The 25,269-nt window shown below is 41.4% G+C and overlaps 2 protein-coding genes across 3 annotated transcripts in view; one reads left to right on the top strand and one right to left on the bottom strand.

Annotated features, from left to right (window-relative positions):
* LCP2 (lymphocyte cytosolic protein 2) overlaps positions 1-15,765 on the top strand; it is a 44,562-nt gene extending 28,797 nt beyond the window's left edge. For both annotated transcript variants that reach the window (XM_022595136.3, XM_022595135.3), the window contains exons 11-21: positions 1,319-1,344; positions 1,461-1,480; positions 1,573-1,680; positions 3,040-3,070; positions 5,253-5,265; positions 5,967-6,096; positions 7,584-7,633; positions 10,973-11,067; positions 11,676-11,753; positions 13,299-13,454; positions 15,017-15,765. In XM_022595136.3, the coding sequence (XP_022450844.1) occupies positions 1,319-1,344; positions 1,461-1,480; positions 1,573-1,680; positions 3,040-3,070; positions 5,253-5,265; positions 5,967-6,096; positions 7,584-7,633; positions 10,973-11,067; positions 11,676-11,753; positions 13,299-13,454; positions 15,017-15,139 (830 nt within the window). In that variant the 3' untranslated portion in view covers positions 15,140-15,765. The remainder of the gene's footprint in view (positions 1-1,318; positions 1,345-1,460; positions 1,481-1,572; positions 1,681-3,039; positions 3,071-5,252; positions 5,266-5,966; positions 6,097-7,583; positions 7,634-10,972; positions 11,068-11,675; positions 11,754-13,298; positions 13,455-15,016) is intronic.
* An 861-nt stretch (positions 15,766-16,626) lies between these two features.
* On the bottom strand, positions 16,627-23,843 carry C3H5orf58 (chromosome 3 C5orf58 homolog). The gene is made up of 3 exons (XM_022595145.3): positions 23,656-23,843; positions 22,777-22,870; positions 16,627-18,190 (listed from the first exon to the last, which is right to left on the bottom strand). The coding sequence occupies exons 2-3, from the start codon at positions 22,868-22,870 to the stop codon at positions 18,039-18,041; spliced, it is 246 nt and encodes an 81-aa protein (XP_022450853.1). The 5' UTR covers positions 23,656-23,843; the 3' UTR covers positions 16,627-18,038.
* Positions 23,844-25,269: the final 1,426 nt, after the last annotated feature.

Genomic DNA, 25,269 nt, shown 5'->3' with positions numbered 1-25,269 from the left:
CTGAAGTAGGGTTTCCACCTCAAACCAAAATTTTATAAATAAGGAACATTTTTTATACCACCCAACTCTCCCACACTAGTCAGTGAGCTCTTCAACAGTGGAACAAGATTCTTAGGGCCTATCATGGGCCAGGGATGTATTCAGTCTTTAAGGAATAAATCATGTTGCGAAAATGCAACTCCAGAAGGATGTATCACCATTCACCCTAGGGTGTTAACTGAGCTGGGGTTGGAGGGAGTGGAAGAAAGAGAAGCTGTCTAACAATTGTCGGCACCCATGGGTCATTGCCTGGCCCTGCATATAAATTGTCACCTGATCCTTATAGCAAATCTATGCAGTTTTAAACTATAATTCTTATAGCAAACCTATAATTCCCATTTTACAGGTGAGGAAATTGAAACTCAAAGACTTTAACTTGCTCAAAATCATACAGGATTTGCTTCTAAACCTGGTTGAATCCAATTAATTAATGCTTTTATTACATTGAAGGCATAGGGCATATCTACTCAAGGGAACTTCAGACAGAATAAAAAATACATTGCTTTGAATAACTTTGCAATGCAGAGTTCTCAGGTATGCCTAGTATTTCTTCAGGGAGCCTGCACGTCATCTGTTCCAAGAGAAAAGTAAAAGGAAAAAAGGAAGGAAGGAAGGAAGGGGAGAGGGGGGGAGAGAGAGAAAGAGAGAGAGGGGAAGAGAGAGGGAGAGGGAGAGAGGGGGAGACAAAGAGAGAGAGAGAGAGGAAAAGAAAAGAAAAGGAAGGGAAAGGAAGGAAGAAAGAAAGAAAAGCAAAAACCAAAACAAAATGATTTGCAGCCCACCAGGAGAATCTCCTGAAACCCTGTACCCCAAGTTAAAAAATTTTCCAGAAACTAAGTGTAATACCTTACATAACGGCAAATGTACCAGAGGACTGAAGGAAAATTAACCCCTCCATGGCAAATGGGTTTATTTCAGATATGAAAATAAACTTCGGCTGTATAAAGAAGTTCTGGACAAATGAAAGAGACATAAAATCTCAAGAGGGCGTTAATCCTTTTTATCATCAGTTATATTAAAAAAAAATGGAAAGAAGCACAGAACCCACAATACTGTTTGTATGTACACAACACTGTGTGACCCTTGGGCAAAGTCATTTAATTTGTCTGAGCCTCTAAAATTAGGTGCTCTGTAAGGGACACCTCCAGGTCTAAAGTCTATGATTCCTCAATGCTAAAACCCAAGCAGCCCTCCAAGGGGCTTGGATTCAGGTTCATCAAACAATGTTTTAATGCTTAGCTTTTAAACTCAAGCCTTACCTGCTGTTTGTCACTTACAGGAAAGAAACCAGCGATTTCTGACAAGGTAAGCTTTCTCCTTGTTTTCTTTCGTTTGTTTTCGTTTTTGTTCTGTTTTGTACCTTGTCTTTATCCTGTGGAAAGTGCTGAGGACACTCACACATCTTCCTTCCTGCCTTGCAGCTCTCCGCCCCAGCGGGAAGGTGAGTGGTTCTGGGCACCTGCGTGAGGGTACGTGGCACGTGTTGTAAGACTCTGGTTTGTTTCCCGCACATCCTTTCTCTCAACTCTGCAGGCCTCTCGGGGAGCATTTACCCAAGATACAAAAGCCCCCGTTGCCACCAGCCATGGAAAGGCATGACAGAAGCAGCCCCCTGCCAGGGAAGAAGCCACCTGTGCCAAAGTAATTGTCTTCTGTTGCTTGAGCTTGTCGTGCAGAGGGGGTGATGTGAACTCCTGTCTCGTAGAAATAGCTCTGCGTAGGGACCCAAGACCGTGGTGCTCCCGGGTGGGAGTGGGCTCATTTTGCTGCTGGGGCTTGAGGAGTGTTCAGGCTTCTCAGGTTGGATGTAGAGTGCCTGGGTCACTTGGAAGGACGTGGCAATCTAGCACAGAGAGACGTAGAGAGGTGCTTCCTTAGGAGCACAAGAATGACTACCATTTGTGGAGAACTTCTCCTCAACCAGTCAGATTTTTGGTTGCATTTTCCTTCCATCACAAGGTGTAGGAACTATACCTACCATTCTGTATTTCCATACAGGCAGCGGAGAGGAAATCACTGTGGGAAGTGTTAGGTCACTGTTAGTGTCTTCCTCATTGCTCAACCACGTTTTATGGTGACAGAATACCAAAGTCAGTTCTAATGTTTCTAACTTTACTCTACAGTCTTTTGGGGCCTATTTAGCCAATGGCACAAACATATCTGGGGTCGGGCCCAACTCTGCTCCTTATTAGAGACAAAAGCAAAGCTTCCGTTGACCTCACCTGTGCAATCAGGATTCATAACTATGGCCCTTGCTTGGCCAGCGTGAGGACTAAATCAGGGCCAGGCTCAGGGTGCATCAATAAAACCTCAGTAACTGAGTTAATATTTTAACGGACTATTCTAAAAAATCAAAATGAATGTCAAAAATATCATAATGAACAAAATATCAAAGTTTTAAAGAAACACAGGATGCGATGACGTGAGGCATCCGACAGGAGGCGTCCAACAAATCATCCTCCTCGTGTCCCTCTCTCTAAGGAGAACATGAAGCGGGCCCAGGCAGCTGTGCCCACCACAGCTCTCAGGCCGCTGTCATCAAATCTGTTTGACCAGCTGGTGCATCAGGGAAAAATCCCGAAGCAGCAGCATTTCCCAATTATCTTCACTTCACAAGAAGGGTGAGCCCCACGATGGCTGTTTTAAAATATCGGCAAAGGAGAATGTTTCCTAAAATGTTTTTATTTGCTTGGAGAAACATCTACTCAGTGAAATTTAATAGTTACTAAGAGTTAGTTTCTTGATTGAACATTTTTTTCTTTAATATAATGATTGGCAGCAGTAGCTAAACAGAATAAAGGTTGTCTAGCTCAGCTCACAATGATGACAGAACACTGAGTCACCGAACCTCCCTCTCCCTTGCTTTTCTGCTGGGGATTTTGCTTCCCATTTTACCACGGCCCATGGGTTTGATTTCTCATTATTAGATTAAGTGAAACTATCTATATTCTTTGAAAGTCTTTATACTCAGTTCTTTTCCTTTGCCCTGATTCATTTCAGGCATGGATGGGGATCAGACAGAAGAGAGAATGTAAGTACTCAATGTCATGTAGTGAATGCTTGGCACAGGGAAACCAGTACAGGCTCTGAGGAGGTCGAGGCTACCTCTGCTCTGCCTTCATTGAAATCCAGCACTGGGAGCCAGGCCTGCACACAGTAGGCTCCTGAATACCGCTGCCTGGTGGGGCCTCCATCTTCCCCTCCTGCCCACCATGCTGCATTGCTTAACTCCTATCCCTCTGGAGGTTCCTAGGGAGGATGCGTTAGTCTCAGCCTTATTACCAGGTGGTAATTAGCAAGATGAAGGGGCAGTAGGTAGAAGGGAGAATAAAGGGAGAGTCTGGGCCTCACAGCAAAGTTTCCTAGGCCTCTGCTTTCCCCTTTAATACCTCCATGGCCTAAGAAAGAGGGGAAACAGCATTTATTGAATGCCTGCTATGTACATGTTACCAACCTAGCTACTTTTGACAAGCTGTTTGCCTGGGACTTGCCCAGTTTTAGCAACGAAAGTCTCACGTCCCGGGAACCCCATCACTTTCAGGCAAACAAGGACCAGGACAGTTGGTCATCCCAGCTTTACATATGCTTTGCATTTAATGTCCCTGTGAGGAGTCACTGTTTCTCTTTCACTAAGAGGAAATGGAAGCTTAGAGGAGTAAGATACTCTCTGTAAGTTGCACAGCTAGTCAATAGCCAGGATCGAAATCCAGGTCTGTCTGATTTCCTCGATACTGTAAGCTGTCTGAAGGCCATCACACCCCTGCCATGTTCAAGGGCTCAGCCCACAGGTGCCTGGTGTTTCATAGCTCTGTGCTAGATGCTGTGCTAAGATATGATGGAGACAGGCAAACCCACGGACCACATGCTAAGGAGAATATGATCACAGAACGAGCTACAGAGGTGAAGGGAAGAAAGTGATATATGGGGGTTGAGGAGACAAGGGTGACTTTTAGAGATGTGGCCATTGAGTGATGGGAAGGACACAAGATAGACACCCCAAGAGAAAGCTCGGTGCGTTCCAGCCTCAGGAATGTCCTCAGCAAAGGCAGGTGAGTGGCGATGCCCGTGGAGCCTGTGGGGACGGTGAGGACAGCAGTCTGGCTGCAGAGCCATAGGGACAAAGAGGAGATAAGGTTGAAAATGAGGGTAATGTCACATTCCTGAGGTTCCCTATCTCTGGAAGGACTGACACTTGTTGTCATGAGAATCCAGAAGTCTTATGTTTTGGACCAGAGGAAACATGGTTGCAGAAGTGTCAAAGACCAATTTCATTCTGGGGATTCCCTGAGTCCATGTGTATTTATCTACGCAGCCCTTTGCTGGGACTCCTTCCCAGTTGGCCAACTGGGATGAGTGATTCTGGCTCTGATCCTTCTTGCCTCATCTCAGTGGTAGGACTAGGGACAGCAAACTTTACTGAGCACTCCACATATACCAGGCACAAGTAGTAACTAATTTGAACCTCACAACAACACTTGAGGAAGGTGCTCTTTCACAACCACTGTGCTAGCCTAACAAAACAAGTCCAAGTTGGCAATTTGGGTCTACTAGTCAATGGCAAAATCATTCTTGCCTCTCTGAACATCATTTCCTATCTGAGGAGTAGAGCAAAGAGCCCCTCCCTTATCTATTTCAGAAGGTTGTCCTAAAGATAAATGTACTGAACCAAGCGTACACACCTTGGAAGCTACTTACGAATCCATCAGGTTGCATCGCTTTTAAGAGGAGCGGCCATTGCAAAAGAAGGTTAAGCTTTGGGTCAGGCAGATAAGGTTTGAATCAATTTCTGTAGCTCTTGGCAAGTTAGGAATCCCTCTTGGGTAGCATGTTTCCATTTGTAAAATGAGAATGTTAAATTCTTGAAGGGTTGCTTGAAGAACTGGATGAAATATTGTATATGAGTCTTTGGGGCACATAGTAGATATCATCATTATTAGTGTATCTTTGGGCCCTTTTGGACACCTCAGAAGCTATTTTATGTTAAATATATGAAGAGTGTCTCAGATTGGAGTGTCTTTAAATGATCGTTTGTATTAAGAAATCATAAATTGTTTAGCAAGTTTTACTGTCCTCCACAGTATCTTTATTATGGAGACACACAACTGCTAAAGAAAGAAAACAGGGACATTTCTATGATTGAGAAATATAGTTACTCGTTGAGAAATTGTGTTTTGATGATAGATTAATGTCTTTTTTTTTCTTCCCCTTACCAGGATGAAGATGATGGTATGTTCAGAAAGGCTTTCTTACAACTTATAACCCATTCCTTCATTTTTCTGCTCAGGCATTCAGATGGAATTATTTAGTACAGAAACTCCACAGAATCCATTATAATTGTAAAATTAGTATTAAGTAGATGTATGTCAGTTGGTATACTGCATAGTTATAATAAAATGGAGTTATTTGGCTGGGTTACCAAAGAGAACTGTTAAGTTCATGCATAACAGGGCAAATTACTAGCACAGCAAAATTGAAAATTGCATGTACAGTTTGACAGAAAACATTCTAGCATTTATGCTCTCTAACACATGTGGCTAAAGGATCACTAACTGCAGATGAATGACACAGCATAAAATTTGGCTTTCATAAAACAAAACTTGTGAATCTTTTCTGAAATTCATATGGTTTCCAACTGACAATTTTCTGCCAAGTTAACATTTCAAAAATGAAAAAAATACATAACATAAATGTGTATTATGGAGAATGATATAGAATGGCAGCATTTGAAACTGCATTCTAAGGCGGTAAATCATCTAGAAAAACCTTGGGCGGTGGGCTTCCGACCTACCACTTCCTAATGACATTTGATCTTTTGGATTTTTGTATCTCCCTTTAGACTAGCTATTTCTAACTGGGGAGCAGTGCTGGGATGTTCCTGTGACACTTGGATCCTGACAATCTGCTTTCTTTTTTCTTTTCCCCCGAAGTACATCAGAGATCTCTGCCCCAGCCAGCACTGCTCCCCATGAGCTCCAACACCTTCCCTTCAAGATCTACCAAGCCATCGCCCAAGCACTCCGTCCCATCAGCTCACCTGCCCGGAGCCTTCTCAGAAAGGTTTGTGCTGACGTCATTCAGTTCTAACCTAGCATTACGTCTGGGGCCACTGATACTGAGCGAATGTCGGGTGGGTTGAGAAAGAAAGAAATGAGCCACTGGTCATAGGGTCAGAACATCTTGGGTCTTAAGAAACAAAACCAAGCTGAGCATAAAGAATCACATATGTTAACTCACTGCTGTCCTCTGAGTCTCTGTGCTTGGGGGTCAGAGGGATACAGAATTGACTGCCCTGTCCTGGCCCCAGACAGAATGGACTCTTTGGCGGGAAATAGGGAATGTTTTCACTCTGTGAGTTAAAACAAAGAAACAAACACTCAAGAAACCCAATTAATTTAATTAGTTGGAGTTCACCCTGCATCTTGGATGGGAAGACTGAGAAAACTCACCTTGTACCTAGCAGGTGGGGAGAATTCACTGCACAGGCTCTGTCCCCAGCAGGTCTGTTTTCTCAGTAGCAAGAGTGTTTCTCAGGGTCCATGATTAGACAGGCTGGCAGAGGCAGAGGCATGGACAGGTGGAAGACTCAGGTCGTGTCTCATAAATAAGCTGTCGGGCTGCCTTGTAGTGCCCCCGAGGGTTCATCCACCAGCACTTTGGGCTCATCTTCTCCTTCACTACCCAAAGGGAGAGGCTCAGTCCCCACCCTAATGATGGGAGAAAACTCACCCACCAGCAAGACCCCTCCACCCCTGCCAGATATCTGGAAGGATTCTCAGTTTTTTTCGTTTTCCCTGGGTGCCTCTTGCTCTGATTTTCTGCTGCTTCCTCTCATTCTTCCAGCTGTTTTCCTTCTTCTGCCATGTCTGCCACTTTCTCATGCCACCTCATCCCACCTGGGGCCCCAGCCCTATCCTTCATTCTTACAAAATAACACTCACACGAGATTTCTGAGAAGAGCAGACTTTTACAGAAGGTTTGGGCTAAAGGCTAGGGAAATTGCCACTCAGCGTGGAGCAGACAGCATTTCGGGGCCTCCCTCAGGCCCTCGTCACCACCACCCCAGCCCCCAGAGATGCTGCTTCTGTAGCTGCAGCACCACCGAACCCTCTCTGTGTTTCTTGCCTCCCTACCCTCTCCTTATAACCCCTTGGCCCTGGGGGTGCACCACTTCCAAACAACATGCCCATTTAATATATTTTCCTAACTGAAAGAGCAGTCCTCTCCCCAGAGGACTTCTGTCGTGCTGCAAACTCAAAGTCCTCAAACTGTAGCTGACTTTTTAAAGTAGCTTTTAAAGCCCTTTACACAGTTCTTTTGTTGCTTTTGCTTTTTGGCTTGAGAAGCCTGTTAGACTTTGGCATGGTCCATCTTGGGACAGCAGTGAGGTATGTCCAACAAGTTCCTTCTCTTTGCCCTGCTTCCGTGGTTTCAGGGAGGGAGTGGGAAGTAATAGCAAAAGAAGCAGCATTTCCCCAGTCCAGGCTCCCCCTCTGGCCCCTTAAACCTAACCCAACTTAAAATCCATTCTTTTTCTGTCTCCACAGCAACAGTAGTTTTTCGCAGAGTGCCTCCCTGCCGCCATACTTCTCTCAAGGTTTGTACTCCGGGCGCTAGTGGTCTACTCCCGCCAATATGCCATCATGACTGGACGGCCAACCTGTCCCAAAGCCTTTTGGCAACGGTTTTGTTGTTTCCTAAAAGTATCTGACTTCCTCATTCAGCCCTTAACTCAGTTTCTGCAGTGTGCCAGAGGCTGTTGGAGTGATAGGATACTACACAGAACATCACAGACACACGGGCACACACACACACACACACACACACACACACACACACACACTTCCTCAGCAAGGCAGCCTTGGCATTCATCGTCCCACACAGAGCTTTTCCTCCCTGCTGTTTTCATATGGTGCTGGCTTTCTCTGTAGTTTTGGTTTCTATAATGAATCTAACCTGGAGTTGCTAGCTGAGGAACAGCTTTAAAATACAGTTTAAGAGACCCCAGGCCCCAAGATTCTGATACAGTAAGTCTGGGTGAGGACCTGCCTTTTCAGTAATACCTCCTCTGGGTGTCCATGATAAGTATTTGCTGAGAGTGTCCTCAGACTTTAAAATGCATGCAGATCACCTGGGAGTTGTGTTAAAATGCAGATTCTAGTTCAGTGGGTCTTGGATGGGACCCGAGGTTCTGCATTTCTAGCGAGTTCCTGTGCGATGCTGGTATTGCTGGTCCATGGACCGCTCTGAGTAGAAGCAAAGACCTAAAAGGTAGGACTAGACTGTGTTTATTTTTTATCCTTAAAGACTTGCAAGTAACTAGCACATGGTAGGCACTTTAAAAATATTTGTTGAATGACTGACAAATGACTATGGAAAGTCACCCAACTCTAGTAAACAGATTTTTTTCTCATGCTAGGAAACTCACCTAGTGTTACCAGATTTTCTGATTTTTTTTCAAGAAAAACTGGAAATATGGCTTTTAATGTGAAATTACCCAATTTTTAAAGGTTGACTTAAGACTTTTAAAAGTCCTGTGAGGTAAAAACAAAACACTCTTTTTTTTTTTTGGCACTCATGGTACACATACAGGAACACCAGTACTGTATGTGTAATAAATAGAAAACTACTTTAGTAAGTTTAAATTATAACTCAAGGGTAGAACTTTTTTCAGGAGCGCATCTATTCCATTCAGTTGGGTACGTCATCCCATGTATGTGTGAGACCCTACTGCTGACACCAATGAAATCCACTACGTTTTCAATGTTTCCTAAGCATTTGAGGATATAGTGTCCATATTCACTATATGGCTTCCACAGTTCCTCCACACATCCCCCTCAATTTTCCAGTGTTCACAACTCATTATTTTGTGAACCTACATTGTGTTCCTTGCCTGGCCCCTGCAGGCATCTGAGCTTCAGACTCTTCACTTATAGCAGTATCTCACAAAGTGAATTCCACAGACTTCTATGAGTTGGTGATGGGCATTATTAATGTAAACAGTTGGTTAATTTTTTTGGAATAGAGTCATCCCTCTAATATGGGAGGGGGATTGGTTTCAGGACCCCACAGATACCAAAATCCAAGGATGTTCAAGTTCTTTGTGTAAAATGGTGTAGCACCATCAGACCTTCACATCCACAGGCTCCACATCCACAGATTCAACCAACCCACTGGCTGAAACAATCTGCAGTTGGTTGAATTCACAGATGTGGAACCTGTGGATGCAGAGGGCTTACTTTACTACCTTAATCAAAATTGAACCCTTTTCTCCTAAGAGTACCAGGACACCTGGTCCTCAGTCTAAGCCTCCACTGGCTGTCCCAAGGTCAGGAAGATAAAGGATGTGCTGTATATTGTCCAAAACCCTTGAGGATCTAGATGTTAAGGGTGGTGGGTGACTGCAATGAAAAGTAGTATATTGTCTGTCATGAATAATGACTTTGTAGTGCTAGCCTGCAGATGCAGAAGCAGAAAGAGAAGAATTCCTCAACTCTAAAACAGCCATGCACTGTAAGCCTTGATTACACTACTTTCCCATATAGCTAGATTTCATTCATTCAACAAACATCCTAAAAGCGCCTGCCGTGTTGGACTGCAAAAGGTGGGCATGGGGAAGGTCTTTTCAGGTACTTGGAGCCTTAAGAAGGAAGATCAGCAGCTCAGGCTAGCCTGATCTGCTTCTTTAGAAACAGGGAACCTCATCTCAAGTAATCCAGGTGACGTGGCTGGGAAGACTCTGGCTCTTTCCAAGTAACTCTCTTCTCTCAGTGGCCCAGGGGCAGGCAGTTTGCCCCTTGTGGTGTATTGTAGATGGAGTAACAGCCCTGGTGCAGAACCACCTGGAGTGCTCGTTAAATGCATATTCCTGAGCCTGGGTGATACTGGGTCCCCCTGGAATTCTCATTTATGCACAGTAAAGTTCAAGTCCTGGCGCTGCTGCCACTAAGAGCACATGCTTTATTTAGACTCGCTGAGCCTTTGTTTCCTGATATTCAAAAAAGAAGATAATACCCACCTTGCGGGGTTGCTGTGAGAATGAAAGGTAGCATACACAGGTGCCTTACTCAGGGCCTGGACAGAGTAGTGCTGAATAAATGTCTGTTGAATGAACAAATGAATGATGCATGAATTATTAAGAGAACATTCAACTCACAGAATTTCCCAGCCTTTGACAGCTGTTCTGGCACACGGGAGACAGCCTTGGCAATTATAAATCAACAAAATCAAACCTTTCCTGAAACACATTCTCTTGGAAAGTTTCAGGGAACTGTCAACAAGAAAAAAAGGTGTTGGAGAAGGCAAAGCACAAGTGCTGGGTAATTTACAGAACCCAGCACAGGCTTCCTGATTGATCAGGTAGTTGGCGGGGCTCTCTATGGAAGTTGAACCTTTCTACCTCTGTAGAAAATTTGGTAAAGAACAGCAGATAGTAAACTCTGGTTCTAAAAGCTAAAAATATTCTTAAGGTAACTTCACCTCATCTTGGGTAACAAATTTCTTTTTGTGAAAACAATGAGAACATAATTATTTTATCACCACATTGTCATCACGTGGGTGGTATATATGTAACATGCACAATGAAGCAATCACTCAGATGTGTGGTAGTGTCTCAAAATTTCACTGGCCTGGCTACAGAACAGCCCTGTGGTTTCAAACAAGTGACATTTTTAATTTTTATTATTATTATTTTTTTGGCTGTGCGTTATGCAGGATCCCGACCAGGGATCGAACCCGTGCCCCCTGCATTGGGAGCACGGAGCCTTAACCACTGTACTGCCAGGGAAGTCCTGCAAATTATATTTGAAGCTGTGGTTTCTTGAAATGTTAACTGCAGGGAATAACTGCAAGGGCATTTTGGGGGGGGGGAAATGTGTTATGACAAGTGAAAAATTGCTTAAAGTAAATGAACTTTCAAAATGCTCTACTTTTGAAGGCCCTAGCAACAGGCCACCTCCCAGAGGTGAAGGCAGGAGCTTTCCCTCGCCAGCCCCGAACAAACCTCAGCTGCCATCCCCTTCGGAAGGAGAGGTAATATAAAGCATATGTTCGTATTTTATTTCCACCCCAGGAAATGAATCATCAGAAACTCCCATTGAATACTCTCTTGTTCTTTTATCGTCTATTAGTCTTAATTTTTTTAGTGAAAAAAAATCAAGAGGAGGACTCAGATGAAAAGTAATATGTTCTTTTTCCCTTGGTGTTCCTCTTCCAACGACAAATGTGTGTTTTGCATTAAACGATGAGAAAAATAATCCTGTTTTTCATCTGTTTCTTGGTTTATGACATTGCATAAGTCACTTAACTGCTCGTTAACCTAGTTTTTTTCATTAAATATATTATTATACTACACTGAAGAAATTATTACATTTATATCGTTCCTGATTAGAGGCTTCATTATATATGAAATGCTTATTCACTGCTACCTTTGCAACTAGTGTCATGAAAAAAAAGCAGTTCACACAAAATATCTTCTATTTATCCTCACCTGAATGATTCTATATTCAAATTAAAATAAATGCTTCAAACTTCATGGAACTGAGGTGGTGATTTACGGTAATGATTACTTGGAGGCTTTTCTTTTCACTTACATATGTAACTGCAAAATTTATACCATTTTTAAAAATTTACATTTTCAGAATTCATTAAATGAAGACTGGTATGTTTCTTATATTACCCGAATAGAGGCAGAAGCGGCTCTTAGAAAGATAAACCAGGTACTGTGCTAAAGTTTATTTTTTAAGTAGTTATAAATATTAATGGAAGAAAAGAAATGGAACGGACTTTTACCGAGTACCAATTATGGGCTAGGAATTCTGCTGGGTGCCATTCATGCTGTTATACCAAGGGGGCCAATTAGTGCCAGCTTTCCACCTACCAGTGTCCTACCAGACTCTTAGGACCCTGGGAAAAAAATCTAAATTAAGGTAGTCATTTGGCTGGCAGAATCTTAGGAGATTTTATTAACTAAAATGGTCCATCTTTTCACAGGAATCACACAGCATCAAAAGGAGACTCTTTTCCCCCCAAATTTCCAATGTCTTATCGGTTTCATCTTCCTCTTGATACACAGTTGCCATCCACATCAATGTGAAGGGACCCGTATTGAGAGAGACAACAGCAATTTTTTGTCCTTTCCCCTAGAAATTTCTAGCTGTCATTTAATATGAAAGATCTTAAACCAGATTTCCTGTCTTCCAGTGCTGAACATTAACCTTAAATCTATATATCAGAGACAGGAAAGAAAAGATCATTCCTCTTTCACACCTTTCACATCTCGAGACTGCAACAGTAGTTCTCAAGCTTGGCTGCACATTTAAATCACCTGGGGAGCCTTAAAAAATTCTGATTCTGGTCTCACTTGGAGAGATTCTGATTTAATTAGTCAGGGGTGCTGTGTGGGCTCTGGAAGTCTTCAAAACTTGAAATTCTAAAGTGAAGCCAGGGCTATGAATCGCTGGTCCACACATATATTTGTTCAACAGAGATGTTCCAACTAGAATTTACTCAATCAACCTGGAATAAAAAGAACAAAGGAAAGCCATTATTGCAGATGGATGGCTATTTAGAACTACCCTGATTCAATACACGGAGGAGGGAGTAATTTAAATGAGTCCTTCCTAATTCATTTTATTTTGATATTAGATCTTTATAGTATTAATATTATGTAGCTAATTTATGGAATGAAATTTTAAAGTACAGGACAAATCACAATACTATTGTGGTAAATATCAGAAGAAAAGGGGAGACAAGAACACAGATGGTCCACACTGGATTTTGTTCAGGTGTTTGGTGATGAAACACTCTACCTGGATACCATGAGGTTTTAAAACGGGTAAATTTCTTAGGAATTTGGGTGTTTTCTGACTTTGACTGTGGAAAGAAAGAGTTAGGGAAATAGCTCTCAGCAGTAGGAAGATATATCTTTAGTTAACCAATAAAGTCCTTATTTTGCTGGCCCTTTATCCACTCAACCATCTGTCATTTGTTTTATTACTGAAAAAGAGATTCCTTTTTCATCAAGAGACTTCAAAGAGGTCTCTTTGAAATTTGGAGATTTCTCTAACATAATCTCTGCTGCCTCTTTCTTGACAACCAAGAAATCCATGCCACATGGGACTGCAGCTGTTTGGGGAACGAAATGTTCACTAAATTGTCAACTGGTAGGTTCTCAGATCCCTAGAGGCTTGTCTACTGCTCTCACAGGCAACAGGAGTATTGACTTTTGCTGCTCCCATAATAACAAGAATTTATCCTTTTAGGATGGCACTTTCCTGGTTAGAGACAGCTCTAGAAAAACAATAACCAATCCATACGTCCTCATGGTGTTGTACAAAGAGAAAGTTTACAACATCCAGATCCGTTATCAGGAGGAAAGCCAAGTTTACTTGTTGGGAACTGGACTCCGAGGGAAAGAGGTAAGGACTTGTAGTTGTAAAATTTCCCCCAGTTCTCTATTTATGCCTCTCTGCATACTACCTACATGGAACCTTGCTGTAGCATTCTTTTGGGGTCCATACTGCCTGGCAACTTTAGAGTTAAGTCACATTGGTGAAGCCCTTCATTTACTGGAAGGAAATAAAAAGGTAACAGTATCTACCTCTGCTACTTATATCTTTTATTCCAAATAGTCTAAAATCACATGTGTAACTTTAAAAATATATGTATGTTAGCATTTAAATTTTTAAAAATCCAGTTAGACGGTGCCAAAGGCAAGTCCCTTCTGTGACACAGAGGTGAATTAAGTCACCCCTGTGACTTAATAATTTTAACGTAAGATTACAGTGTATTTATAGGGCTGTGTCTTAAATGGACATCTGGAAAAATGACTTGGGTCACTGCTTACGAAAAATGGAAGTAAGGCCAATGAAGGTGGCCAGATTGCCAAAGACATTTTCCTCTATTTTTCCAAGGTCTATGCTAGTCGCTTTTGGGGTAGTTAACACAACTGGTGTGAAGGAAACCTTTCCCGGCTGCTTTTTGCAAAGGAAACTATAGCTAAACTTAATGTCCCAAACATGTTCTTTAAGTTCAAATTTCCAGGAGGAGGATCAGCTGAATCAAACATTTCCAGAATGAGAAACAACATACCCATAACTTCCACTTCACTCCAAATATTTTTAAGTTATGGTAATGTAAACCAGTAGAAAAAAAACCCCACATGATTTTGGTCACATGTTTGAATCACTGGTTCAGCATGGGTAGAGCTGCATAGGTCCTATAGAAGCACAGATGTTTGCCCTCCAGGACTTCTATTGGTCTAGTGTGGAAACACACAAATACAAACCACTCATTGCAGTTGCCCTGGAGGGAGGCACCTAGCAGAGTAGTCTTGGAGGAAGTGCATAACTCTGTCTGGGGTACCAAGTGACCTCTGACCCATATCTAGATGGATGGATGGGGGTTTCCCAGTCTGACCATCAGGGATAGGGTGATCCAGGTAATGAATGCAAAGACTTGCTACAGAGCAAGTGAGTGTGGAGGTGGCAGTGGGGACACGGCAGAGATCACAAAGGAACTATTATGCATCTTCAGACACCGGCAATGCTGTCTGACTTCCTGATTCCTTATACCTCCTAACACTGTTCGTGATTTAGAGTAAAGTAGGGATACAAAAACCAAAACCAAGCCATAGATAGAACGATCCTAAGGTAAGGCTATCATAATTAGACTCTCCCTGTCTCCCTCTCTCCCTCTCTCTATCTCTATAATATATATAATTTCCTATATGAGGTTAAAAATATATATACCTAAATACATATTTGTCTTTTATCCAAGGTTTGCTGGATATTGGTGAGGAATTATTTTTTTCAAAGTTCTATAGCAGAAATCATTAAAATATTTGCCAAAGTTTACATGTTTTTTCCCCATAATCCTCATACTTCAAGAGGTAGGATATTATGCAGATAAAAAAAACTGAGAGTGAAATTCACACTACCTATTCCAATGTTGATTTATCTCCCTATTTTGAATCTTTCAGGACTTTCTGTCTGTGTCAGATATTATCGACTACTTCAGGAAAATGCCACTTCTGCTCATTGATGGGAAGAACCGAGGTTCCAGATACCAGTGCACATTAACGTATTCTGCAGGTTATCCCTAGCAAGTTAGCCAAGCAAATGAACCTTCCTCCTGCCTCTGTCCCAGCCTGGGAAGATCAATCAACCTTGGTGAACCATCAAACACTCAGGGACGATTTGAACCCCTCAACACCAACACAAAGGTTTTGTCCTTTCCCTTAAGAAAGTGTTTGAAATGAAGACTGTCAAAGATCCCATAATATATTTATTCTTCTTCAATATTTGCAAAGTGCATGAGTAATAATGTTCACACTTGAAGTCTAGTAGTGCACTGTAATAATTCATTTTAAAAAGATGTGTATTTGAACACCCATTTCCACATACAGTAGTTTACATACCTACAGAAACAACTTGGGGTAAGTTTCGAAACACTGAAATGGTAATTCAGTTATCAGTTTTTGGTAACACGTAAAACTGATTTTTTAAATAGCCAATCCTTTACCATTCAAAGCAATCATCAGTTTTATATGTATAATTTGAAAATTACTAAAAGTTAATTTCTCAAGAGCAATAATTTAAGAGGCTTCAAAAGTGTTTCATACTTATTTGGTGTTTTTGCTGGGGGGATTTTTGTATACTTTTTTAATGAAAAAGATAACTGCAGTTGGGATAACTTCCTGGAATTAAAATTAATTTGCCTTTTGCTTCACTTTTTGGTTCCTAAAACAACTTTGTTGACTTTATTTCATTCACACTATTATTTTTCTGTTTTAAAGCAAATTTAAGTGACAAATACCAAAAGAAAACATTTTAAATTTAGAGATGAGGCTTTGGTGTCATATACACCCGGATTTAATTTCATCACAACCGACACCCACACCCTACCTCCTCCACCCCTACCCAACTCCAAAAGCATCATCAAGTGATGTAGATTTTTACCAAAATCTTCCTGGGAAGATGAAAAAGCAATGTATATATACATGGAAAAATTTGATCAGACTTTCCAATTAGATACCTTTTTTCTATTTTTATCCCCCTGACAACTGTCATAAAGCCCTCTCTTCACCCTTCCCCAAAAGGCTTTATAAATTCTTCAAAGCAATTCACTTCTTTCCTTCAACCTACATATCTCATTTAACAAAAAGTAGTAGGCATTTCACAAAATGAAAACCTCGCATTTAGTTAAGTTTTCCCCTTTGAGGCCTTCGTTGTTATTCCAAAACTTTTTTTAAAAATAATTAATTTACTTATTTTTGGCGGCGTTGGGTCTTAGTTGCTGCGCGCAGGCTTCCTCTAGTTGCAGTGAGTGGGGGCTTCTCTTTGTTGCAGTGTGCGGGCTTCTCATTGCAGTGGCTTCTCTTGTTGTGAAGCATGGGCTCTAGGCATGCGGGCTTCAGTAGTTGTGTCACACAGGCTTCAGTAGTTGTGGCACGCGGGCTCAGTAGTTGTGGCCCGCAGGCTCTAGAGCACAGGCTCAGTAGTTATGGCGCACGGGCTTAGTTGCTCCGCGGCATGTGGGATCTTCCCGGACCAGGGCTTGAACCCGTGTCCTCTGCGTTGGCAGGTGGATTCTTAACCACTGCGCCACCAGGGAAGTCCCCAAAACTTTTATTAACAAAAATATTTGGCTTCTCTGTTTAACCTAGGAGTTTTCTGAGTCACAAAGAATATCTCGCATCTTCACTTTCATGAGCGAATAGAAAGACCACTGGCACGATTTGCTAAGATAATGAGCATGTGGAGACTTTTAATCAATGATGATAAAAAGGATGCTTCACAAAACTTCATCCTTAGAAACTGGAAATTCTCAAATTAGGGTCCAGAACTCAGGAATTCTAGAGCTGAAAATCTTGCATTCATTTACCTGTTTATTCAATAGGATATTCAACAAGCGTTTATGTCATGCCTATTCTGTGCACTGAGCTAGGTGCTGGGTAATGAGGATAGAAAACACTACAAGTTCTGCTGACCTTGTGTCTTGCTTCATGGTATTCTATACTTTATGTTCAAAATTATCTAAAATGAAGGACATGGTAGAATTCAAAGCAACTATATAGTAGTGAATTATGTTTACAAGGTAAACGCTTATTAGTTTAAGTTTTCGTTGGTGGAAAGGGACAGAAATTAGGAAGTTTTAGAATAAAGGTATCCTAAAACTAAAACCTATTCCACTTCAGTGACTGAAATGAGTGGTATCTGATGTTTTTATGACTAGCATTCTTTCTCCCCTTCTTCAGGCCATGGCAACTCTGTTCTTTTGGTGGGGTCTCTCCTTTGCTACAGACCCTGGCATATAATACCAGCCTCACCAAACACAGCTGCTCAGGACCCATCTTAATCAAAGCTGGGCCAATCAGGATCTTTCTCTGGAATGTTAAACACTGAGACAGAGAAGATCTCTTTCCTCTGGGATCCCCAAAAGATAATGCTGTACACCTGGAGTTGTCTACCATACCTCTACACCCTTCTACCTGGCATATGGAGGAAATCAGCTTTTAATAGGAGAGGATGAGGCCAATGTAAGGAAACAGAACCAGGATAGAGACATCTGATGGATTAGTGGAGGCCCTGAAATCTATCCCAACCATGGACTTCCAAGTCACATGACCCAATAAATGCTTCAGCTAGCTTGAGTTGCTTTTGGCACTTGCTACCAGGAGAGATCTGATTAATATAAAGCCATACCATACATTTATAATTTAGTAACTCTCTTTCAACCTAAGCCAAATTCGAGCATAGGGTAAAGGATAAGCAGTGCCTCATGGCCAATTTCCTATGTCATACTCTTGCCATTAATGAAATAAATTAGCCATTCCTTGAAACATTAAAACAAGAAAATAACAGCCTTCAAGAGCATGAAATGATTCTTTACAACTCAACATATTTTTGTTTTTTATTATATTAAATATATTAGTAAACTCAATTCTCCTAGGTATGTGTTAATTCAACAATAAAAAGTTATGAATTCACAACAAATAAATATCAGATTAAAAAACTGTTAGAAGCAAGAGATACATCTGACATTTTAGACTCTTCAAAGAGGGGGTTGTTTCTTTCTGTTTCCTTTAAATCATCCGTCTTCACAGGATGACTAAAACATAGGGTAAGGTCACAAAGCAGTAACTGGGAGAGCTCTGTGTAAAACAAAATAATAGAAGACATTATATTGTAGCACATATGTCATAGGCAACTATTATTACTTTAAGGAGTTATTTCCTAATTCTTAATTTAGCTTTCTTTTAAGCGATTATTGCTCAAACCACAATTTAGATGTGCCCAATTTTGACTTAGAGTCAAATTTATATACTACAAAATAAGCATGATATAGAAACTTACTAGAAGGGCTCTTTAGCTCAAATTGTCAGTTATCTTAACTAAATTGCAATTTGATTTATGTATTTTTTAAATTACTATTTTTATCTGTTATACACGCACATAGTATAAAGAATCAAATAAGGCATGTTGCAAAAAATAGCAGCTCCTATTCTCCCAGAGGCAACGACTTTTAACTTTTTTGGAGCCCATTTTGTTTTTGTTGCTTTTGTGGTTCTATTCTGTGTTTGTTTGTTTGTTTTGGGAGGGGTGGTATTTAACCTCCATATCTCTAAATGGCATGCATATTTCTTTTTCAATTTTAGGTATTATCTATTTGCTTCTGACCACAGAAGATTAAGATATAGCTCTTTTCACTTATACCCATTCCCCCACTGGACTTGAGGAACAATTTTTCTTAGCTCAATATTTAATGTTTACATTTTTCTTGATTATATAATCTTTACAGCTGAGTCTTACATGTTTCCCTTCCTGCAAGCTACCACTTAACCACAGTTAATAATTGTTTCCTTTTTTCATTGCTTAATTATCCTGAATATATCCCAAATTTCTGCAGTTGGGTAAATCTCCTCTCAGTATAGTCAAGTGCCTTGACTATTCTATTGTTGAAAGCCTCTCCTCTCCTAGAGCTGTCTGATCAGCTCTAGTCTGGACTGACAGCTCTCTAGCACTGCTGTACAGCTCACATCTTGGGAACTCCCTTCACCATTATCCTAGGGTCTCCTTTCACCCCTCCCTTATGTGGAATATATTTTTCCAGAATCTCAGGTCTCTCTTTTTTTGGTCTACTCCTTTGTTTTGTGGAATGCAACCTAGGTAACTTCCTGAGGTGGGGAAATTTATGTCTGAAAATTTCTCTCTCTATACCAATGCTTAATAGATTGACTGGCTACAGAAATCTAGGTTGGACATCATGTTTCTTCAGATTTCCAAAGGCATTGCTGCATTTTCTTTTAGCTTCCAGTGTTTCTATGGAGAAATTTCATACAATTCTAATTCTTAATCATTGTTTCTCTTTAGAAGATTTAAGAATCTTTTTTTCTTCCAGTGTTCTGAAATTTTGTACTATTGTTTTTTAGTATGGGTCTATTTTCAATCTACTGTGATGGGCTCTTTCATTGTAAAAAGTCATATCCTTCAGCTCTGGAAATTTTTCTCGGATTATTTCTTTAATGACTTCCTCCCCATCCATTGTCTATGTTCTTTCTTTCTAGAACTCCTATTTATTGGATGTTGGACTTCCTTGTCTGTATTTTTGCTCTACACTCGAATTTTCTTCATTTTATCCTTAAACCCTTCTCCAGAGTTTATTTCTATGCCACATTTTTAACTTTGTTCTCTAAATATTTTTTATAGTATCCTGTTCCTTTTTCATGAACATAGCATCTTCTCCTACTTCTCTGTGGATATTAATGATAGCTTCTTGGAGTTTAATCTGTTTCTTCCCCGTTGATTGAATCTATTTATTGGTTTTGTCTCTGCTTTTCCCATTAGATGCTTTCCTCAAATATCTGTTTTCCATACTTGTCTGCTCGTATTTAAGACTATGGTACTAAAAAGACAATTGGAAGTTCTTTGCCCATGGTGGTCTATATTGTGGGGTGATCTGGTTGGGTGTTTTGTTGGAGGAACCTCTGCTATCAGTATCTTTAGGTCTTTTCTCTTAGGCTGGTCTGATTCCTGAAAGAAAAATCTGCTTGAGGGTATAAATCTGGCTGCCAATGTCTTGTAGCCAAGTGGGTTTCCCCACTGTGGGTCTTGTAACTCAATATGTAAACTTTGTCTTAAGACCCTTGTTTTTAGTACTACTCTTTCCCTCAACTTGTAGGACTTTAAATTTAAATCTCAGGTCTACCAGTGACTAGTTGTGTAACTCTGGGAAAGTTAGTTAACCTCTCTATATCTGTTTCTGTATCTGTAAGTGCCAATGGTATTATTTCCTACCTCATAAGGTTGTTATGACGATTGAGTCCATTTATGTAGAGCTCTTGGAAGAGTATCTGGATTACGGTAAATGCTATAAGTGTTAGCTATTGATATTATTACTTTTGGGAGAAAGTGGGGGTAACAGTGTTCGTTTAATCTTCCCTGTTTACCAGAAGTCTACCTTCCTAGTCTAGCTCTACAAGTCTTGTATCTTCACTGCCTGCCCTACCCCACAACTTTTCAGAAACACATTGATCATATTTATTTTATTTTACTTCACGAAAGAATAATTCCCAAACCAGAACAGTTAGATAATAAAGTTTGAGAAGAATCTAAAGCTTCTGTAATTGTTTTACATAAGTGCAAGCATCCGGAACCAATTATTCATTTAATCAATATTTTTCAAGAGCCTATTATATAAAGGCACTGTGTTAAGTGCTTAGGAATACCCTTAAGGAGCTTACAGATGAGCAGGGATAAGAAAAGTAAGTAGACATTCAATTACAATACAGTGTGATAGGTAATATGAAAAGGTAGAAGAGATGATATACTGGTTTAAAAAAAAGTTTTCCACTGTAAGCAACCTTGACTAATAAGTAGCAGTTAACCTGGTGCGGTGGAGGTAGGGGTGCAAGAGTAGGCATTGCAGGAGGAGGTGTTAAGGCACGGGCACAAAAAGGAGCAAACGTGTAGATATGCAGATAGTTCAATGTGACTGGAACACAGGACGTGCAGGGAATAAAGAATGAGGTAACAGACTGGAGAGGTAGGCAGGGCCTGATCTCAAGGTCTTACAGTCCATTCTAGGAGGTCTGGACTTTATTCTGAGGACAATGGTGAGCCAACGAGCATTTTCAGCAGATTTACATTTTAGAAACCTAATCCTTGCCATAGTGTTTAGATTGGTTTTGAGAGATGATGAATTAAGCAGAGCTAACCCGATTCCTTTATATCAGGCTCCTCACAGCCTCTCTTAGTATGTACTGTGAATTTGTGAGAGAAGTATATAGCATAAAGCCCTTCCCAAACTTATCTGATCATCCGTTGATGGACTCCGTTTCTATTGCACACCATCTACTAACATCTTCTGAGACAGCAGTGTTCTCAGATCAAAGTCTGGGAAATGCTTGGGAGAACACATAGGAAAAGCATAACAGGCACTCGCTATTCCGTGCCTAAGTAACAGCCACTCCCCTCTTCTTCCTGGGGGCACAACTTGATTGCACTCGAGGTGATTCTTTCCCCAGCACCAGCAGTAAGTCCTGACTGGTCCAAATTGTTCTGTTCCCCTTGGTGGTGGCTGCTGTAGGATACACATGTGGCACAAATCTGGCCAAAGAAAGGAAAGGGGAAATGCGCTGGAGGGATCTGGAGAAAGGCTTATATAAGAGACACAGGCAGGGCTTCCCTGGTGGCGCAGAGGTTGAGAGTCCACCTGCCGATGCAGGGGACACGGGTTCGTGCCCCGGTCCGGGAAGATCCCACATGCCGCGGAGCGGCTGGGCCCGTGAGCCACGGCTGCTGAGCCTGCATGTCCGGAGCCTGTGCTCCGCAACGGGAGAGGCCACAGCAGTGAGAGGCCCGCATACCGCAAAAAAAAAAAGAGACACAGGCAAAGACAGTGTCTGTATATGGTCATGTCCGCAGGTAATGACCATGAGAAGTGACAAACAGAGTGAACATAACAGAGCAGAAATATGGAAAGAACCTAGTACCTGATGAAGTCTTTAAAACTCTTAGTTAGCTTTAGGGCTGCCCAACCTTGGAATCTTCTTATTATCTTCCATATTGTATAAGCCATGTTAAATTGGTATTTTGTTACTTGTAGGAAGGTCTCATAACTGACACAGAGACTGTCTTCAAATACCAAAGGTTTTCATAAGAATAACCACTACATATTCAGTGGTTTTCATGGTTAGAAATAGGACCAATGGATGAAAGAAATAGGGAAAAAGATTTCAGCTAGTCCATGAAGAGGAATTGTCTAAGATGGAATAGATTGGTGATATAGAGAGTTTCCCAACATAGGAAATGTTTGGTCAAGAATAGGTGAAATATTCACTCACGGAAATTTTACATGCCTGGGATAAAAATACAGAATATGTCTCTAAGGGGAGTGACTAAACATCATAACCTATAAGATCTAATCGTACTAGAACCATTAATTCACACAATCAAGCAAACTTACAAGTTTTGACTTGGAGGGAACTTTAGGGGCTTAGTAATGATTAAGGGATTCAGGGATGAAAATTCAAATCTGCTAACGTCCAGGTCAATGCTCAAACATAATGCATCTTCAGAGATCTAGTTCATATTACAGTGTAAGCATTTCTTAAGAAATAGAAAAATCCTAATTAGTTGGCAAAATTCAGTTTTGCCCCAGCAGAAGCACAAATTGACTCTACTATTTATTTTATAACAATGACATGCAAACATTTTAATCCAGTGATTCCATACTTACCTTTCATTTTCTTCAAGTCCAAAGAAATTGTGTTAATATTTTTAATTATGGCTTCCACAGTTAGCTTATGGTTGGTAACATTATTGTCAGACATCTGATTTTAAAAGAGAAACAAAAACAATGTATAAATCAGGAGTATTTGTGTATACTTTAAAAATACTTAAATTTTCAGCATTTCTGAAAGGAAAAATCTGTTATTTCAGAACTAAAATATTTGTGAAATTATAGTCTCTTTAGAGAGACTATAATGGCTAGAATTCTAACATACGAAGGAATCAACTTAATATTTTTCCAACTGAAAACACCTGTAACTGGAATTCTTAGGATGAGGTGTCTTCTTTAATCAAACCATATCCACAAGGTGGGGCCCTTACAATGGAAATGCAGATGTCCCCGTTTCAGAAAGCCTCAGCACTTATAAACTACCTTACAATTTAGCAATTTCATATAAGATCTTCTCTAATTTTGTTTATGTAAGTCAGCATCTTTTTCTAGCTTATGCTTGAATGACAGGGTCCGTACATGGTTTCTTTAAGTACATAGTAAACCTTAAAATAAGATTTGATTATAATTCCTTGACTACAAAGATGGCAACATGGCCACTTCTATTTTAGCTTTGGGATTTAGGGCAACACACGTTTTAATTTAGCTGAAATGTGTAAATCAACGTGGTACTATGTTATATATAAAGTACATATATTTAGCCAATTGTGTCAGATAAAAATATAGAGAGATGTTTCTAGGTGATTCACTAGAAACTAACCTTAGCCATTCAAATATCTCGAAATAACTTGAATAAACCACAATTAGTGCACACAGCTCCAGAAGGTGGGCAGTTACGCGTGAGGCTGCTTGTCCAAAAATTGAAAACAAACTAACCTTGAAATCAATTCCTTGCCTCTGCCTTTTCCTGAGTCAGGGGTATTTATCCTATTTCACTCACTTCAGAGCCACTGTAAAGGAAATACATTTTTTTCATCTCCAGACAATGAAAAAACTACACTTCGCATCCACCTACAAGCCCCTAGGCACTGAAAATGGAATGGCAGCTATCTTACTTGGGCATGGCAAAGCCAAAGACCCAGGTTTGAGGAGAAAGGAAAGATGATAAAAAAAATAAAGGAGGTAGGGTGGGGATTAAAGAACCTTAAAGATATGAAGGTAAAAATAAAATACAAGTAAAAACCAAGAGGTAAGTAGAAACTAAATGGATGGAGAAATGCCCAAGAAAGTTGACCCTCTCCACTCTGGGGTCAGGTTATCCAGGGCCCTCAGGTGCCCGTAGGTGGGGTGGGGTCAGAGGCCAGAGTGGCAAGGGGACCCTAGTGGACCAGAGCGAGGCCAGAGCTGGTCAAGCCTTCCCCAGGGAGCTCGGTCAGGATATCACTCAGAGAAAGGAGAGGCTGGTCAAACAGTGCTTCCCCAGGAGGTGGGTAGTGGAGACCAGGCTCGGGGGCCAAGGGAATAGGGGGTCGGAGGCCACGATACCACAGACTGAAGGCAGGAACGCAGCTTAGGCAATAACCCAGGGCCGGAGGCCAGGAGGCCAGGCCCTCCCCCTGAGGAGCGATTATTATCCCTTAAATTTTCCTTCTGAAGGCCAAGTCCTCCTCCTCAGCGTGACACGCGTGAGGAGCCCCACGCCTTAGGGGGCCACAGGCTGGGGCCTGAAGATGGAGCCAGAGGCAACCTCGAAGTTTCCGCAGTCCTCAGGCTCCCAAACCTATCAAGATAACGTGAAACGTGCTCAGCAGCCTTGACCACCGGCCCTCCCTGGAGCCGCCCAGACAACCGCTCCTTCTCGACCCGACAGATGACGATGCCTTTGAGGAAACCGGGCTCTTAGCCACGGGCTAGGAGACCTGGCGACCCGCCCCTCTTGGCGGCTGAAGATGCAACCTGAGGCAGCCTGGACATGTCAACGGTCTTCACCTCCAGCCCACACACCAAAACTGAATTAAGATTATTTAAAATCTGGTAACTCTGGGCAGCCCACAACACTAACCCCGTCCGTACCTACCGCGCCAGCCGTTACCAAAGTTCTGGCTGCTAAGTGGGGAGAGCCGGCAGTGGAAGTGAGACCGGGCTTCCTGATTGGCCAGTTTCTCTGCCTGGTGCATCCTGGGAGTTGTAGTCCCTGGCTAGGCCTCTGCAGAGAAGGTTCTGGATGCCAAGTAGGATGTGACTAGCACTACTGCATGGGCAGAGAGGGAGGGTTGAAAGGCATTTTGCCGCCTATGTGCCAGGCACCTGGCTAGGTGCTTTGCAGCCCTTGTTTGTGTTTAATTTTCACAGAATAGGATTGTGGTTAAGGTCAGACTCTGGACTGAAACTGCTTGGGCTTGAATTCTACTCCGTTGCTGGTTTAGCTGTAGATGTCCTCAGCTATCTTATGAGGGTAATAATAGCTGCTTTCTGTCTTCTTTTGAAGGTTAAGTGAGATAATGCATCACATTGGGCTTGGCAGATGACGTGCCCCATAAATGTTAGCTA

The sequence above is a fragment of the Delphinapterus leucas genome, chromosome 3, assembly GCF_059928025.1.
Source record: "Delphinapterus leucas isolate spDelLeu-1000000601 "Yukka" chromosome 3, BTC_Dleu_Yukka2, whole genome shotgun sequence".
NCBI classification, from domain to species: Eukaryota; Metazoa; Chordata; class Mammalia; order Artiodactyla; family Monodontidae; genus Delphinapterus; species Delphinapterus leucas.
This window is presented reverse-complemented; position numbering and strand designations above follow the sequence as displayed.